We start from the raw sequence: 20,337 nt of genomic DNA on the forward strand, positions 1-20,337 counted from the left end.
ATCATATGACATTAAGTTACTAGAAGTTTCTGTAAAGCACACTATTCTATAAAGAACACTTTTTTTTACTTGAATGAGGTGCTCAAATATATTTTTTCTCCATCCTTTTATAAACATATTTTTATGAAGATTTTAGTTCAGAAAGTATCAAAGTGTTATAATATTTTATATTTTATGGAGCTCTCTGCAAGTAGTTTTTCTATGACTGAAACTCAGTAATGGCTTGTGTGAAGAATTCGATACCTGACAAGAACATGTTTGCTATTGAATGACAAAAAATGGAAACTCTAAGATTTATGTCACTATTTGGGGATGTCACAATATCTGACCTTCTTGTATAATCTGAACAGTGACGTGCTTCATTGTAAATTAAAGAATTAAAATCACAAGGACTTATTTTCATATTTGAGGGACATTCCTCAATGATAATAATATTATTGAGTTAAGAAACATAATGTTATTGAGTTAGGAATAGAGATGTAGCATGGTATAATAGAAACTTAAAATTTTGATTAGAAAAAAATATTTTAGATGATAATGAAGTCTGTTTCTCACTATGTCATTTGTGAAGTGGTAAAAATTATACTGACCATTTCACTGGAAAAGCCAAAAGAGCAATGAATCAAAATGAAAAATATGCAATTGTAGTACTTTGGTTTTCCTAGCTGTGGGTTAACTATTCTCTAATAATTTTTCCTTATTATTTCTCTCCTACAAACAAGTTCTATCACTTTTTATTTGACAGTCTTACTCTTCATAGCCATGAAGCTATTTAGGGACTACTTCTCTCATATGTAGATTGTTTTTATAACTTCTCCTCTCTTTTCTTTTCTTTTCTTCTTTAGTTGTATACAATACCTTTATTTTGTTTATTTATTTTTATGTGGTGCTGCGGCTCGAACCCAGAGCCTTACACATGCTAGGCAAGTGCTCTACCACTGAGCCACAACCCCAGCCCACCTCTCTTTTCTTTCCTGTCCTGAAAAAAAAAGTCTTCTCCTATTATCCATATTGACTAACATTTTTCTCTTGTCAATTCACTCTCACCTGTAGAATGTACATCTAATTGCTCCATATTGCCAATCAAATCCAAATGATACTGGTGGGTTCCAAAGCTCTCCCGTGGTCTTTAACCTGTTCCTCAAGGTTATTTCCCATTACGTTCTGACTTCTAAGAAACAAGTGCTGTATTTCTATTATTCTTTGCACACCTCNAAAAAAGTGTGAATTGAAAATCTAAAGAAAAATAATAGTTGATTTACTTTTAAAAGAGAATAATACTAAATAAGAACTCCTCATGAACACAAAAAGGTATCTGAATATTTCATTTTGACAGTATGTAACAATGACAGAGTCCTCATATTTATCTCTCCTAACTCCAGAGTCATGATTAATGGACTATAAAATGTTTACCAATAAATGCTAAGTTTGCTTATCTGTTCTTTTTAATAATTAAATTTTTATTGTATAAAGGAAATACCTTCAGCTTTCTGTTCCATATTGTAGACATAAACATGAAAGAAGAAATAATCTTCAAGGAAAAGAAATAAAGGTTTTATGCACTTTGTCATTATTTTACCACTTAGAGTTTTTTGGACATCATTTATAATTGGCAAAGTTTATCCAATTTGCTGCAATCAGTTGACTGCTCTTAAAATCTCAAGCATCTAAATTCTCTCTTGAACTTAATACTCTTCTATTTTCTATTTCTTGTTAAATATACTTCAGATTATGTGACACTTTTATTAGCAGAGAATGTTTACAACTTTATTTAATTTTTAGGTAAAAATAAACAATATAAATAATATAATTCATAAGGTAGCAAAGGGAATATTTCAATAAAAACATTTCTTATTGAGTGTAACTTAAATACTCTTGCAATAGATTGCTATGATAATATATATGAATATTCCTAAACTTATATGAACATTAGTAACAAAAATTTGCGAATTCTATGAAATAGTTTCTGATTAATTATTTTATTTGTTTATTAATTTTATTGGTATATTCATTATTTAATTAATGTATTATTTTATTGAGGCTATGATCAATTGTTTATTGATAAATAATTAATATTAATATTAATATTATAATATAATTATACCTTCCAAAATATCATAATTCTATAAAGAATAATTGCAGTTTATTATTATTTTATTTCTTTACTTATTTATTTATTTGCAGTTCTGGGGACTAAGCCTTCATACATGCTAGGAAACTGTTCTACCACTGAGCTACAACCCCATCCCCATTTTTTATTTCAATTTTATATTGTATCCCTAATTCATTAGCACAATACCTGATAATTTTATATGTAAAAAACATTTAATCAGTATTTAGAATCATTATCTTAACCAAATCATATTGGAGTAGCCCTATGTTTGATTATATTCCCATTGTAAAAAAGTGTTTCAATGATAGCAAAACAATATTAATACATAAATATTTTTATTTTATAAAGTTCAAAAAATATGACAATTTATTTCATTATTTTAAAACCAGAACCTCTTTTCTCCAAAAGAAAAGAGAGTTGAAGGCCATTGATTGATTCTTTTTATGTCAGCCATCTGTCTGAAACTTTGATAATTTGGCTGCTTTCTATTATTACTGAAACATAAATTATAGATATTTCATATATAAACATGTAAGAAAATAAGTGACTTACGATCAATGATTCATCAATTTTACAAAAGCATGTGAGCCATTGAGTAATCATCATTTATGGGATATAATGCTTTGCATTTATAAAATCATCTTTTAATGTGACTCCACACACTCATAAAAAATTGTTTCTATTTGTCTAAGTTGTATTCCAAAAACCAAGCAACTTATCTGAAGGGAAGAGAATTAACGTGAGCAGTTAAATGTAAACACAAGTGGTGAGTGTCTACTGGATAAATCAGCAGAATATGGCATGACTTAGCAGAGCAGTCAGTTTAAAACACATTTCAAAATATGATAGTGGAAAAGAACAAACCCTACACAGGATCTGAGGGAATGTGTCATATCTTATTCTTTGTATGCTCTAGAGCAGGTAGATTGCCTTACACATAGCAGATGCTCAATAAAAATGTCAAAAGACTTCCTGACTGTGAAGATATAGTCAAATGAAACATGATTTATGGAAAAAGAAGAAACAATCTTAATGAGGAGGAGAGAGGTGGAGAGAGGTAGTAAAAATTCTGTTTTTGCAGTAATTTCTCATTAATGATGATACTACTTCTCTAGAGACTGCTTAGCAGGGGAACATCTGATCTGCTCTCTGTAGCCAGCTTATTGATTGTGTGGGTCGATATAATCTGATGCATAAAGAACTAGGAGAGTGGGAGGGAGCATTTTCCTGGCTAACTGCTAAGAAGCAGATAGTTTACACTTGATGCATCCAAGCTGAGTGGCCCCACGTGAAGTTGAATTATCGGTAAAAGAAATCCTAAAATTGACAGTTCTCTTTATTAGTAGGTCTAATGTTAGTGAAAAATTAGTAAGATTTAAAGAAAAGTGAAGATATGCTAAGGAGACACTAAATCTTATGGCACTAGGGAAAACTTTGCTTTTCCTTTTTTGTATGTACTGTATTTTGAACATACAGATTAGAATCTAGTTACAGGGTCTTAGATTATCTTGATTCTTGGTTTCTATGTCCCAAATACTCAGTGCTAACCATTTTTTGATAGTATTTTTTACATTAAATTATTTGAGTGCTAACCATTTTACTGCTAGTTAGTATATATGCTGCAAACTAGTCAAATCTTTGGCATGGGGAGCACACCAACAATATAACAGCATCCTCAATGCAAAACTTTCAAACTGATCAAACAAATAACCCAGGAATAGAAATAAAAACTGCAAACATTTGATATGTAATACAAATAAAAATATTGTTGAAGAAGAGAATGAGGCTATTATTGGATAGGAAAACAGCTTGTGTTTAAATGTCAGTTTTAATATGTCTGGCAGATTTCCCAACACATATTAGATAGTCACAAATTGCTAGTTTCTTTCCCTCTACCCCAGGAGAGAATATTAAATGTTACCTGCCAGAGAGGGTCTTTTTGCTCAGGAAAGAGCTCAAAGTACTTGTGAGCCAGTTGCACTGGAGGCAGAGTTTGCAGCTTCAGGTTGGTCCAGCTGTGCACGAAGTTGGCCAAGTTCACAAAGGTATACAACCCCAGACGATCATTTCCATAGTTAGATAAATGGGTCATGAAAATACTGATCTGAAAGATAGATAAAAATGACTACATAATATCATCTGCTTAAGCTCAAAAGTGGCAGCAAAATCTCCAGGAAGCATGTCACCTTACTTTGGAATTTCATGGGAAGTACAATTATCTTTTTATAGGGAAGGACCCACATTTAATTTCTCCATCAAACTAACACTTAAATTCACTCTTAAAGTTGTTATTGAGATTGGCATTCCCTCTCTGCTTATCCAAAGTATAGTGTAAATTTTCAATATCAGTTTTTTCCCTGTTATGGAATCAGTATCATCAAATCATCAAATCAAGTAATTTTCAAACTACTGAAGCATCAGAATCAGATCAGTTCTAAAATTAAAACATTGGTTTAGCTATTTTCTGATGTAGATACACACACACACACAAACACACACAGAGTTTGAAACAGAATCAGACTTTAGTATACTTGTTTATTATCTAATGGAGATTTTTTAGTGCAATAAAGGATTTTGATTGCTTTCTGCATAAAGAAATGATAAATGCTTGAGGAAATACCTGATTTGCATATTATGCAATATATATTTGTTGCACCATCACATAGTACCCCAGTAATATGTTCAATTTTTATGTTTTAATGTATCAGTTAAAAATTTAATTTCATAAAACAAATAATGTTTGCACAGAAATTGATTACATTTATCCATACTCACTAATCTTCTTACAATTTTTTATTATTTTTTTAAATTTTTTATTGTTGGTTGTTCAAAACATTACATAGTTCTTGACATATCATATTTCACACTTTGATTCAAGTGGGTTATGAACTCCCATTTTTACCCCGTATACAGATTGCAGAATCATATCAGTTACACATCCATTGATTTACATGTTGCCATACTAGTGTCTGTTGTATTCTGCTGCCTTTCCTATCCTCTACTATCCCCCCTCCCCTCCCCTTCCCTCCCCTCTTCTCTCTCTACCCCCTCTACTTCTTACAATTTTTTAAACCTCAATGTTAACTCTAAAATTATATGGCATTTCAGTTACTGTTGTTCTTTTGTGTATATAAACTAAGGAAAATGAAATATAGATTGTTCTGGAGAGACCAACCAAAATTCTGAATGTAATTATAGTGATAATCTAATTTACAATCTATCAGGCATTGTAACAGGAATTAAAAATACCAAATAAAGGAGAATGACATAATTTTGATCTAAATTGCAGAGATTACTTCTGCAGCTCATTAAAAAAGAGCTCTTTTTCTGTAACAATATTTTGTATTTGTTCCTACATGTCAAGTTATTTTAAAATACAAATAGTTTAAAAGTAAATTTACTACCAATTATATAAATCTATAAACGTTCAAAGCAATCAATGTAATAGAATAAAGTACTTCATTAATTTATTTAATAAAACAGGAAAATAAAATGTTACAATTAATAATAGTAGAATAAATGCAAAATTTGAAATTGAACAGTAAATATTGAAGAAAAGTCAAGTGTCTCAAAAGCTAAGGTTTGGTAATATTGTTCACATACTTTCTTTTAAGAGAGTATGTTGCTGGATGTGGTTATTTTGGGTTATTTGGAAATAAAAATGGGTATGCAGTGCCATTACAATACCATTTTTTGTTGCAGACCCGGCTGGCTACTCTCTGCAGTAAAGGTTATACTGATGACCTTCAGTTCAGAAGATATGTCACTGTATAACTGCAAATGCCCAGAGAAGAGACCTTTTGTTTCAAAATAAAAAAACATTACTTTGCACCAGAATTCAATAAACAATACTCTGGAAAGGAATTATAAGTAAAAGATACCAAGTTCCTTCCTTGAATGCCCTTTTAGTTTGGAAAAGGCAGTGTTTTTCCATATGTCATACTAGAATACTGAAAAGAATTCTCTGAGGAAAACCTCTTGAAATTATCAGATTCACTCCCCATTATAGTTGAAAGCAAAAAAGAGAAGATGAGAACATGACCCTTCACCCTTAGTTTTTCAGAATTACAAAATGAATATCTAAAGTTTACAAAGCATTTACTATGTCCTAGGTATGATTCTAAGCCCTTTACATATATGAAGAATTAAATCTTTTCCATGCTCTTACAATGGAGGTCCTGCTATTGTCCCCTTCACAGATGAAGAAACAGACTCAGAGCAGTTAAATAACTCCTTGAAGTCCACAACTAGAGAGCATCAGCACAGGAATTCAAACTCAGGAAGCCAGATTCCTGCTTCCAACACAGGATATGCCTGAGACCTTCCACCCAAGCATATTCATATATAGAATCTGACACCCATCATTTTTTCCCTTTCTCCATTACAAAAAAGATAAAGTACATATTTCTATAGAAGACAGTGAAAAAACGATGAAAGTATTATCTTGGCAACTTATAGTTTTTCTTTCTTCTTTGAAATAGAATGACAAAAGATACATTATTTTTTGGAATCCTGAATGAAAAATTCTTTCTTTTGGGGGGTGGTGGGCAAGGCAACCTTTACATCTATCTGCAGAAGGGCTACTATGGAAACTGACCCCTAAATTAAAACTTTTAAGACAATGAATTATAGTATTTGAAAACAATGCTACCAATAGATTCAGAATTTATCTTTGGATATAATATCATTTCTGTCATATTTCTTGTCTACTTTTTCCCTTGGGTATATTCAAACTTTATACTTGCAGATCATAAAAGAGAGACTATATTGAAGAATATTCTTTATATAGTTTGTTTAGGTAGAAGTTTACATTGACTCTCCCAAATGTTAGATGATATAATAATATTACTTGAGATTCATATGGGATCATTTGAACAAGCTCGAGTTATCTGTCATAGGTTTTTGCATTGGCCATTCTCTCACCCTTTAGCTCTTTTATCTCGAATAGGAAATGTTCTCTTGGCAGGACTTAATTAGAGTTTCTAGAACATAACAGTATCAGTAGTTGATGACCATATAATTGCAATTGTTGTCATGAGAACTTCTTTATAATCACCACAAAATAATATGCATTTGATCCCAATAAGTATGCATTTATCTCATGTCACTACTGTAATTAAGAAATAAGACAGTGTAAGTAGTGTGCTTCAAGATAATTATAGTTTCCCAGGACTGAAATTATTATGAAAAAAAAACAGGCTACAGGCTGAGTGCCTAAAGAAATATAACATGTCCTAGAAATCTACCACCTGCCCTCTAGTGCTGTTATTTTAAGATGGAATTTTAAAGCTCTGGTGAACACCTAAAGTCTGACAAAATTATTTTTAAAAAATCTACTTTGAGAGAATTGTAAAGATTATTTTTAGATGACAGGCAAATACATGTGATCATTTCATTGAGGTATTAACGTAATTAAAAGATTTTTGTAGTGGACTAGTTCTAAGTAATTTTTCCAGAATTTTCTATAGGAGACTAAGCTTTGTTTTTATGAAGGATGTATAAAACTTAATGCAGGGCAAATAGAAAATCTGACTGTGGAAGGAAGCAGAGTCTGGAGATGTTATGTGGTTCTAAGCTGAGGCATGCTTGTGCAATTAAATTTCCCTTTGCTGAAAATAAAAAGAAGCACCCTGGACACTACAGTTGCAATCACTGTTGTATGGGGCAGCATGTGCACATGCCTTGCTGGTTAGAAACAAATTAGTGCTGGTATATGGTCAATTGACTGCACTTTAAGAAAAACAATTCTGCAGGCACAGCTTAACTGTGCATATCTGGCTTGCTAAAAGCACCTATTGTGCAGACAGAGCATTTTAGTTTTAGTATTTCTGGACAACTGACTTGTTTTAAAGAAAAAAAAATATTCTGAAGAGTGTAGGGAGAATAAGATAAATTAAGAATGCATGTGGTTTGAGGCCTACATAAAGGAAGTCAAACGATATGCAGTAGGATATAGCAGCAATTTTCCACAAATTTATAATATATTGCTACTATTTTAACATGATGGTGCATCTTCTACTTATCCTGTCCTTTTGTTTACTTATTTTGTTTATTATTTCATTGCTATATGTTAAGAATACTTTTACTTAATAATCCCAAAATATCATTTAGAGAAAATATGAGAGTACTGCATGGGTGCAAATTGTTCATATGCGCAACTCATTGTACCTTGAAATATTCCTGCTCAGAGATATGAATTGATTCATATAATGAGAGTTATCTCTCAGAGGACAAAAGGAGGCAAGGACATCTTGTTCAATGGATGACTTTAAGAATGAAACATAAAATGCTAACATCAACAGTCAGTTGCAGGGGGTTCCCAAGGGGCCTGGAGGTCTGGGTGACATTACTTCTGTCACCAAGCATACCCTTAGGTTGCCTAATCTTGTTCTTGGCACTTCCATGGGTGTTTCTCTTTCAACTCTCAAGGCTGTCAACTCCCTTATGGTCAAACATAAAACAAGCCTTAATTCTTCCTTTTGTCTACAGCAATAATATAAAAATAAGTTGGTAAGCTTCTTGTCAACTAATTATTCATTAAAAACAACATTTTTTGTTAACATGATTGCCAACCATAATATTATAGTTGAGCCATAATATTTATGCATAAGCCAAATTTGAGAAGATATGATCTGTGGAATAAATCCATTGTGGAATAAAATCATTTGTCGATTCAAGGAAAATGGTGCTTTCAAATATGGTAATGTATAAATCTTGATGATAGAGGGTTTGGTAAATATAAATGAACTCTGGACAATTATTAAGTGAGGGGAAAACACTGTCATAGTGACAAACAGGATACTGCTGCATTAATGCAGGCAAGTGGCTCTCATGCCAAGTTTTTAATTCCAAGCTACACAATTAATGACTAATAATGGTTTACTTTTGTCTCTTTTATGAAGTGGCTAATATCCAAAATACATGAAGAAGAAAATAAAAAACAGGAAAACTAAAATAAAAATTAAAGATCTTATTTTTTTCTGTAAAATTAAGCATCTAGGTTGAGTTCAGATATATTCAACTCTAGGTTGAGTTCAGATATATTCACTGTCAGTGCCAGAATAGTTTTCTTGCTTTTCTTACTTGTATAACAAATACAATGTCATTGTAAATTTTGTGGTCATGAATATCAATAGCCAGAATATATTATATAGTACCTTAAATTGGAATTTAGAATTTTTTATAGGATTCATTTTTATTTAAAATATTTATTAAAACTCAAGTGCTTAGTTCTGTATATAAGAATGCCTCTAAAACATCAAACCTTTTAAACAGGAATCAGATATGTGGTTCATAGGAAGTAGCATGATAGCAAACACAGAAAGAAGCAACAGCTGTGTGGAGCAGGAAGAGGTGTGCCCCACTTTAAGTCAGCTTGCCCTGTACTCGTGCCCTAACATGGCATTTTTCACGACCAGCATTAAGTATTAGCAGTCAGTTTCCATTTTTACCTCTGTGGCTCTGATGGTTTGCCCCTTTTCAGAAGGAGTCCATTGTGTTTAAAAATATGTCCATTAGCTTGTTAAATTATTGATTAGGCTTTTAGTTCTCATAAAACGTGAAGACAGATGGAATATAAGAGAAAACGTCCCTGATGGGCTTTGGCATTGTACTCATATTTTTCATATGAAAGCAATTTGGATCTTTCTTTTGTTCTGAATGCAGGCTGGAACATGCAAGAGACAGAGAGTAAAATTACGCTTAACATTATCCATTTGAATGCAATACTGTTTCTTCATCTAAACACACAGGACATAAATGTTAGTTGATAATGACAGGCAGCTTATACCTCTTTAGTTTGGAGCAACTAGTATCTGGGTAAATGCTTACATATTTTAGACACTCAAAGTAAGGAGTTTGCCCAAACCTAATATAAGTATAGTATTTTTTCACTCATTCCAAAGATTGCCATTATTTTGAAATCTACTATTTATACATGACATTTTGTTTTCCAAAAATGAAACATATTGGAGGTTGGTTATGGTTGACATTTCTTAACACTTTATGCTGTTGAATAATGTTAATGTACTTAAAATATTTGTAAATTTACTTTAAATTTTTGTAAAGTTTTTCTTTAATTTCTTGAATAGGTACTAAGAAGCTATTCTATTTTAGAGAAATAAGTACCAATGGATTCAATGACCTATCTGAGGTTATACTGAGAATCCCAGAAAAACCAGCATTTAGAGTAGTCGACAAGTATATTGTACACTTAAAATTTTGTTAAAAATGTAGATCTCATGTTGTGTTCTTACCACAATAATATAAAATTAAAAATCAAAAAGTTAGGGCACCAGAATTGGTGCCCTTTCATATGCTATGGTTCTGCTAAAACTTTGGAATAAGTTCGGTAGATTTTCTTCTCTTATTTTCTGCTTCCTCTTCTTCTATCATTGTAACTATCTTGTACATTTTATTTGTTACAATCTTATATTACAACTAACAGTATGTCAGTTATGAATTTTCCCCATGACTTATTCAATGTAAAGTATCATTTTCATGTTTTTATTTTTGGAAATGAAGGAAATAAACCTTGTTATTTCAATATCCTTATCCATACCTGTACATACATTTCAGCTGACTACTGATGCTAGACATTTCAATATAATAAATATTGAAGAGAAAAACTAAGTATTTCATTTAGGTAGATTTTACTATTCTTGTTGCAATTAAGGTTTGCAAAAGAAAGAAACAGGAAAAAGAGGAAGGAGGGAAGAAGGAGAGAAGTAAAGGAAAGCTCTGAAGTCAAACTTGTCCCTTGGTCTGTAGGTCAGATAGATCGAAAAAGAATAGACTGCTAAAAGTGGAAGAGTGCATGTCTTTAAGTCTCACTCGGAATACACTCTCGCTATTGATCTTCTACTTAGGCTACTTCCCTAAGCAGAGCGCTCAGGGCTCCATGTGACTTTCACTGTGGTTTCACATAAGATGTGTAACACCACAAGCATTTATAATTAATCACTTATTTCTTTTTGAGGGTTTAGCATTCCATACCCTTGACTGTTGAAAGTAAGACTTTCCTTGAGTCTGAAAACCTGAGTCTTTGTAATTTGGAGCACATTTAATGAAGAAAATAATGTAGAGTTTTTTAAAAATCAGAAGAGATGGATTAAAGCGTCCCACAAGTTTTTATTTATTTCACAAGTCTGAAAATATAGAAATTTGCTTTGCTATAAAATGTACTAATGCATATTGTTTGGGGTTTGCAGACAATGGGACAGTATAAACATGAAATGTGAAATCAGAATGTTTTACCTATTAATTAACTTCTCTGAATCTCAGGCTTCTGCATTGCTAAATGAAAACAATAACTTAGTTTACAGGTTTGTTGTGATACTTAAACAAGTTAAGGTATCATAAAACATCTGATAAATGAAAAACACTTTATGATGATGCCTATTCAATTAAAGTAAATGTAGAATACAGTAGTCCCCCTTATCTGTAGTTTTTCTTCACCAGGTTTCAATTACCTGTAGTCAACCATAGTTCAAAAATATTAAGTGGAAAATTCCCGAAGAAAACAATTCATAAACTGAATAACTTTTACTAGAGTACATTGTTATGATTGTTTTATTATTATTGCTAATCTCTTCCTTGGTCTATTTTATAAATTAAATTTTGTCACAAGTATGCATGTATAGGAAACAACACTGTATATACAAAGTTTGGTCCTATCTAAGGATCATTCTGAATGTAGCCCCTGTGGATAAATAGGGACTACTGTAATGTATCAAGTATAATAAATTTATTATCTTTTATAATACCTTTCATAAGAAAAGTCAGTATTTCTTTGTTTTTATGATATCTGTATATGTTACAGCCTTTGATAACTAATATAATTTATAGTTAAACCACAAAATATTAGATACATGTACACAAGAGCAAAAGTGACTAAGTTCAATACTTAATATGTGAAGCTCTTTTGTACTCATGTTATTTCTTAATAAATTCAAGTTTGTCCACCACTGGTGACTGCAGATAAAAATCAGGAGAAGATTGTTTAATGGAATCCTTTGTTTAATTTTAAAAAGTGCAACGAGCATTTTTTTTAAAGCAGATGCTACTCAAGTGTAGTTCAATGAATTGCTTCTCTTGCTTCGCCCATCTAATGCCCTCTAAAGCAAACAGCCCTCCCCATCCCCTTACCCCTTAGGGTCCTCACCACTTGACATACTGTGTGTTTGTTTGGTTATTTATTGTCTATTCCCTCATTCCCATATTAGCAGGTAAGTTCCTTGAATACAGAGACTCTGCTGCTATTGTCCATTCCTGTGTGCTTTACAAAATTCCTGGCACATAATAGGTGTGCAGCAAATATTTATTGAATGAACAAATGTATCCTCGGTGACATACACTTCTTTGCCAGTAGAAAATGTGAAGTAGCTTGATTGCTTTCCAATTAGTCCCTGAATTCTAAAGACGTGAGGGGAAAAACAAAACATTCTATCTTACAACCCTGAAAACAGCTGGCATTTGATAGGACAGGATGAATTGCTAAATTACATTTTTTATTTGTGTTTTCCATTTCTACGATCAGACTAAATGCAACGGAAGTTCCATTCTGCATCTGATTATTTACCAGTGTCCCAGTATTTCAGTCATAATATTTGGTTAGTGAATTATTAACAAATCAGAACTGTTTTGATTCAAGACCGACTAGAGTGTAAACACTGATCTTCCTGAATAGAGAAGTTGGGCAGTGACTTCGTCAAAGCAGCAGTAAATGGGGCAGCTGTTCTAACAGAGAACAGAAGGCTCCTGATATATTTCAGTGAGCAGGAGCTCCAGTTTCCATTTTTTTTTGTACATTAATAGAGGTTTAAGTCATTAAAAGCCAACACATGTTTGAAGCATATTGTTTTTGTATATATTTGTGTTTTATTTTTCTTCAGTAGGCAAGTCAGAACAGAAATTTTAGATGTTATGATAATTGCCTTTTAGAATACCCTGAGACTGAACAAAGATATCCTGGTTTTACACAATGGGAAGCAACCAAAGATGCTTTTCCTCTAAGCAAATTCACTTCACTCTTTTTTTGTAAGAGATCAAATTTCCTTTTCAACGCTGTTGCAATAATGCCACATAAAAGTCATTGAAGTGCAAATTCATAACCCCAGGAATAATCCTAGGCAGTTTAGCCACTGGGTAGAAAAAACCTGTCCATTAGCAATCAGTTTAAGCTTCAAATAGAGTTCAACTCTTCAGTGAAAAGAAAAAAAAGCGTCTTTATTCAACTTTCAACCAATTGACAAATATTTATTATGTTTCTACCAATGTATTATCAATTGGAGAAATTATAATGAGTAAATTATGCACAGTTTTTGCTGAAAGGAACTTAGGGTCAAATGGGAGTACAGAAAATGAAGCAGTAGATTATGACACAAAGTGAACTGGAAATCCCAATACTCTGTGACAGCACATAGCTGCTTGGGCAGGGAGCTCATCTAAGAATGACAGAAGGAATCTTGAAAAAAAGGAGAATGCAATCTGGAAAACAAGGGGGGACATGTCAGGTGAGAGGATGGTTGGAGTAGGGTGGGTGGTGTGCAGCTGAAGTTATGTTAGACAAAAGAGAAGGTGTGGATGAAAGGCAGTTGGTAACAATGCATTCTAGAAATTATAAGTTTTAAAATGTGGTCTATGAAAGGGAGTGGGGAAGCATGAAAAGGAGAAGACCAGTTCATATAGATTTTTTAAATTCTTGAGGGGTTTGGCCTTTAACCCTAGAAGCAATGGGAACACTTGAAGGATCTTTGGGAGGGAAGAGACATGGTGGAATGCGTATTTTGTATATGCACATGTATAACTGGAAGTCATGAGTCATTTAGAAGGTTGTCATGAGCACATGATTGGAAAGTAATGATTATCTGAATGGTGCCAATGGAATAGGAAAGAATAAGATCCAAAAGATGAAGATACCAAATCTCTAGGGATTTATGTTTGATTAGAATCTTTAATGATGTATTTGATTCAATGTCAGAGATAAAAACCAGAAAGATCAAGTTGATACTCAGGTTCTCCATTTAGGTAACTGATGGATACTGCAGTGATTTCACCTAAGAGGGAACAATTGAGGGCTGAATAGAACAAAAATTAAGAGAAATAAAACTTTAAAATAGCAGTTATAAAGAGCCAGACGGAGAGCTAACAAGGGACACTGAGAGGTCCACTATGGCTGCTCTGAAGGTCCTAGTGAGGTCATACAGATTCATGTAGACTCTAATCTGTGTATGTTCTCCAACATGGCACCAACTAGAGGCCAGCTCTAAGTATGTAGAGAGCAAAGAGTTGAATTCTGCTATAATTGAGAATTTTCTAAATGAAAGGAAGAATAATGGCATAAGGAATATCTTAGTAAGTATTGGAAGACAGAAATTAAAATTATCTCCCTTTGTGCTTTCTATAAATTAATAACATTTTGATCTAAAACACATTTTTATATTTATATCAACTGACTAAAAGCTGCTTATATTAAAACATGTTTATGATTTAAATGTACATTTTAAAGCTTCTAAGATCCTTGTGAAACACTGACAATCATCTGAATTTTTTTTTTAACTTGACAGAATTTACATGCTTTCTAATTCTTCAAATGTCAAGGGAGTATTCTGATAAGTGCCAACAGTTCAAAGAGGGATATGCTGTGTTTTCCAAAGGAGGATCAAACTATTTAATGCTTATATTAAAAATTTTCATCTCCTACTTTGTAGCATTATGACCAGACAAGCAAGCAAGACCCCTGGAAAAGGAAACACTGGATTTTTGTCTAGGCTTCAAGTTAAAATTACATGGGATTTTTTTTAAGCTTTCTTCTCAATCAAGTTTAGCTTCTCATGGTAAAATATATAAATTTCTTGTGGGTCAAGGTGACACCAGGGAAAAATCTCTTGGTTTGAATTATTTTGCACATAGTTGCAACCCAGAGGACATCCCCTTAGAGCAAAGGGTTCCAAAGACCAAGAGGGTTTAGGAGGTTGGCTCTAAGGGTTGAGGGAGATGATAAAGTGGCTGAACATAGTTGTATCATGGGATATGGGCACCAAATATCACTGCCGTAACTCCTAAGGAACCCTTCAGTCTTTCATGAGAGGCACAGTGTTTTGAGCATCTGCCATAGTGGAAGAATCCTTAATGAGTTGGTGTTAGCTAGGGAATCAGGGATTTGTGAATGAATCAACATGACCAAAGACAGAATCAGTAAGCTGGAAGAAAAAAGAGAAACTTTCCAAATTAAAGTGCAGAGAGCAAACAAACAATGAAAAGTGAAAAATAGGACAAAACATCTCACCACTGTGGTACAATATCAAAAGGTCTAAGATGCATAATACCATAATAAGAAGAAAGAGAATGGAGTAGAAGAAATTTTTAAGTAATGAAAGCTGACAAATTTCTGGAATTAATAACAGATGTCATATCATGATCCAGAAAGCTCAGTGAATGCCAAACAGGATAAATACTCCTCAAAAAACTACACCTAGAAAGCCAAAGGAAAACCTTCTTATGTATAATCACAAAAAGTAAGAATTACAGAAGATTTTTTCAGTGGAAATCATGTAGGCAAAAGAGAGTGGTATAAAATATTTAACATGTTAAAACATAAAAACACCAATCTATAATTCTATAGTAAGCTCAGTTATTCTTCAAAAGTGAAGGAAAAATAAAGATTTTCACAGACAAAATGGAAGGAATCTTTTGCTGACAGATCCACCCTGAAGAAATAATTTAAAAATTCTTCAGTCAGAAAGCATGATATAATTCAGGAAGTTGAATCTACATAAGATAGGAAAATTGTTATAGGAATAAGGATAAAATATAATATTTTTAATTTTTAATTGATTTTAAAATAAACAGCAATAATAGGTACAATACATTAGGTTACTATAGAATGTAAGTGAAATGAATAACAGGAATGTCACAAGAAATGTCAGGGAAGAATCAGAAATACTCTGTTATAAGGTACCTTTACTACATGTGAAGCAGTATTGTGTTATTTGAAAGTAGTCTTAGATTAGGTAAAAATGCATAATATAAACTCAATCACTAATAGCAGAAATATGTGTAAACATATATAGAAGAGGAGATAAAAATGGAATCAATGAAAACCAAAGGTGAAGAAAAGAGAAATAAATAAAAAACAGTTACAGCATAGTAGGTAACAATACAATCTATAAATAATTATGTTAATTGTAAATGATCTAAATACAACAATTAAAAGAGATTGTCAGAATAGATTTTTAAAAAGAACAAAAACCAAACCAAACAAATAAACTAAAATAAGACCCCAAAACATGTTTTCTAGGAGACACCCCTTAAATGAAAAGAGTCAGATTAAAAAGTACAAGGATAGCGTAGGATGCCATACTAACCCTAATCAAATGGAGCATGTACTGTACTTATGTTAATTTCAGAAAGGCAGACTTCAGAATGAGAAATATTTTTATGGTAGAGAGTGTATACAATGCCAGAAGTTGATACCAAACTTTGCACATTCAACATACTAACACACAGAGATGCAGGTGTAGTCACACGAAGATTTATTTCCACTCTTACACATGTATTCACAAACACGTGTACACACACACCAACTTTAAGTTGCTGGAGAGATAGGCAGATGTAGTCAGCATTAGAAGGAGAAAAGAACTTCAATTTGGGTTCAACATCACAGTTTTTAACTTAAAATTTCCATAATATTCTTAAAACTGAAAGTGGTTAGAGTTATGAATTATGATTGAGATATTCTTCTGGATTTTCCTTTGTTTGCAGAGAGCAGGTTCCAATGTTAACAGGTGAGAGTTCTCAACCAACTTGTTTTATAATCATATGTGTTCCAATATTGGTTCCCTAGTTGTCCACAGTGATAACACATTTGGTCTAAACACCTTGACAGAGGTGATGCTTCTATCTGTGTTAAGACTCGTTTTAAAGTGAATCAGATAGCTAACATGAGATGGAGTTGGGGCCAACCCTTTGTGTGATAGTAACATCACTGTGGTTTTGTACTGTATAAATGAAATCTAAGAAACTGGAATTGTTTTTCTCTATTTCACCATTTCCTACCTCATCTCCCCTTTTTTACTTTCTTGTATACAAATATGGGTTTTGCTGGCCTCGGTCTTTTTATTGTACTAGCAAAATGTTCTATAATTTCCAAGCTGTCGAAATCTGGTCATGTGCCAATAGGCTATATTTTAATACATGAATAGCATTGTGAACAAAAGCATTCCTGTCAATTGTGCATTTCTCCATGCCCTAACAGCTTCATCCTTGCTGATGTCTCACAGTACTTTGAGATTCAAGTGGGTAACATGTGTCATACCCTGACAGCCCACCATTACAGATTACAGTCTGCTATTATTGATTAGGAAGTGTAGTCCATTCACTATTGTTGGGTCTCCTAGAATATTTGGACCTGGTAACTCTACAAACAGCTGCAATAACACAAAAGGGTTGCTGAAACCTAGATTTTGTGTTGACAGAGCTCTAATTTTAATAATGACAAATTGTCTCAGAATTCAATGCCTTTCTATTCATGATCCTTCTGATCCTGAAACAAAGAAATTTGTGTGCCTGGAAATTATTCCTGTGCTTTAGCTTGGTATCCTTAGAGTCATCTTGTATTTTTATTTCAGTACAGCTTAAATAGATGTTAAAATTTTGCTTAGCAGTATTTTCTCAATGAAAGATCAAAGAGGAGACATTGAATGGAATAATGGTTTTTTTTCTTCGTTATTCCCATAATATTTTGAACATCTTTTGTGCTACTATTTATTATATTTTAGTTAATTTTTTTTCTGCTAGACTGAGTTTTTTCTATAGCCAGGATAAAATTTATACATTTCTTTACCTTGGACTCTGTATATTTCCTAGCACAAGACAGAGCAGGAACTATACATTCAGTTGTGCAAAGGGGCTAACAATCAAGTTATAACTGGGCATCTTGAGATTATATATTTAAAAAAATGGTGCATGATGATAGATATTACACTCACATTCAAGATAGTAGGGAGTATTGGAGTTAATACTGAACAAACAAATGTCCACACTGTATTTCAAATGAGTTCATATAAATTTCAATATTCTTAAAAGGTGTTATTTTTTTTTTAAAATGATGAACATATACCTATCCCCAAAACATGTCTGTGAGTTGAATTCAGGTCATAAGTGGAGAGTTTTTCATACTTTGCATAAAGTCCTTGATAAATGCATAAAGGGCTAGGGGTAGGGTATCACTCTTCTGTATCTGTTGGTACCCCTAACTGTCCTACTTCATTTCTGGAATTAAATGGAACTGAATTCACACCAAGCCCAAGTTTAGAGATAAATCTTGGGATTCACTGAGGAGCCCTTTAGATAGAGGCAGAAAACACTTCCACCTGCAAGTCATTCTCCACTTAGTCTGGTCATGGCAAGTTGCCAATTCATGATGAAGTAAGAATTTGTGACACAAGCACTCAGGTTGTAAACCTGAGATAACAAAAAAGTTTGTACACCATGGAGTGTTATCTAATTTGTGAAGTACTATGCAACTTTCAAATTTTTTTCTATGTTCACAGTTTATGTTTTTTCTCATGACCATATAGTGTTTGGTAGAAATAATCATTTTTTTTGAAAACTTCTTTCTATTATTCCTAGATTATCTTAGATATGTTGGCTCATTCAATCAGAAAATGAGAAATCGTGAAGCTGTGATGGAGCAAAAGAAACCCTACAGATACAGGATGCTGGATATTCCATGTATCCTTATTTCCTATCCTGCTTGTCAGCAAATAATGATCACACATGAGTATTTTGGGGTGAGTCAAGAAGGCTTGCTTTATGAACCCTTGTAAACAAAGAAACTCACAAGAGGATGGAGAAAACTGGAAAAGATAAAAAAATATTTGTGCTTTTTAGTGAATATGTGGACTTATCTATCAGATTTGCCTGTGTAGCTTCCTTTAGGAGGTGCATGATAACAGCTAGTCCATTGTGAATCCCACTTTGGTTTTCACATTGTGATAACCACACCGCCTTGACAAAAAAGGCTAAAGTAAAGCAAAGTATTCCTAAATGGGCTGCAGTTTTATTCTCAAAGAATCTGAATTCAAATTCAAGTTTTATATGAGAAATCAGATGATTTATAAAGAAAGACTTAAGAATATCTGGGGAATAATGTGGAATTCCCTGAAGAGCATCAACAAACTCCTTCCGTTTGTTTGTTTACTATCAAAATACACTTCAAAAATAAGACATGATCTTTTGATGTAAAGAAAGAAGTCAGATAAATAGAAATGAGCAAACATGCAACAACTGAGTCTGAGTTTTACTAAGAATCATGGTGAAGAAGATTACAATGCTGAACAAGAGTTCAGGGCTTAAGTGTCAGATCTGTTTAAAGAGACGCCTGCCTGGACAGACATCCATAAGGTTTACTGCCGAGTTTCAGATTAACAAGGATAAATTGACATTCAGCTGTGCTACACAGAAGAGGCTGTGTGATTAAAACTTATAAGCACTGCCTGTCTGCTTGTTGGCACAAAAACAAATAGGCATCCATGCATGGATCTACTTAATAATTACTCTATGAAATCCCAAACTATCTAGCTTAAATTAATTTGGCATTTAAAATCCTTCAAATGCTAGTAAATACATCTGCTCTCCTGGAGCACATTCAATTTATTTATTAAAATAATGAGTTTGTTTACCCCATGCAACTTAACTTTTTTACCTTTTGGATTACTGATGAGCAAAGGACAAGGATATACTCTCTGCCACTGATTTTTCCTCTTTGCTGTCATTAGATAATCTCAGGTTTTTCATTACTGCCTTTATAATGGTAAAAAGGAGCATTGATTCTTTTCATCTAATTGGTTGTCTGGGTTCTTTAAGACTTCTTATTTTGAGGCTTGCATTTTGTTAACTCTGCCCTCTGCCTTATGCATTTCTTCCAGCACTCAACTTAGATCACTAAATTTTCTCATTTTATAATTAAACTTTACTAACAACAGAAATTCCAGGTAAAAATAATACATGTAAGAAGCACAATAACTTCAGTTTACATTTTTTTTTTAAATTTTTTATTGTGGGTTGTTCAAAACATTACAAATTTCTTGACATATCATATTCCACCCTTTGATTCAAGTGGGTTATGAACTCCCACCTTCACCCCATACATAGATTGCAGAATCACATCAGTTACACATCCATTGATTTACAAATTGCCATACTAGTGTCTGTTGTGCTCT

At 32.8% G+C, this 20,337-nt stretch overlaps 1 protein-coding gene across 2 annotated transcripts in view; it reads right to left on the bottom strand.

Annotated features, from left to right (window-relative positions):
• Ndst4 (N-deacetylase and N-sulfotransferase 4) overlaps nt 1-20,337 on the bottom strand; it is a 267,266-nt gene that overhangs the window by 33,129 nt on the left and 213,800 nt on the right. For both annotated transcript variants that reach the window (XM_015484669.2, XM_048813840.1), the window contains exon 7: nt 4,035-4,217. In XM_015484669.2, coding sequence (XP_015340155.1) covers nt 4,035-4,217 — 183 coding nt within the window. The remainder of the gene's footprint in view (nt 1-4,034; nt 4,218-20,337) is intronic.

Source organism: Marmota marmota, unplaced genomic scaffold, assembly GCF_001458135.2.
Source record: "Marmota marmota marmota unplaced genomic scaffold, marMar, whole genome shotgun sequence".
Lineage (NCBI taxonomy): Eukaryota > Metazoa > Chordata > Mammalia > Rodentia > Sciuridae > Marmota > Marmota marmota.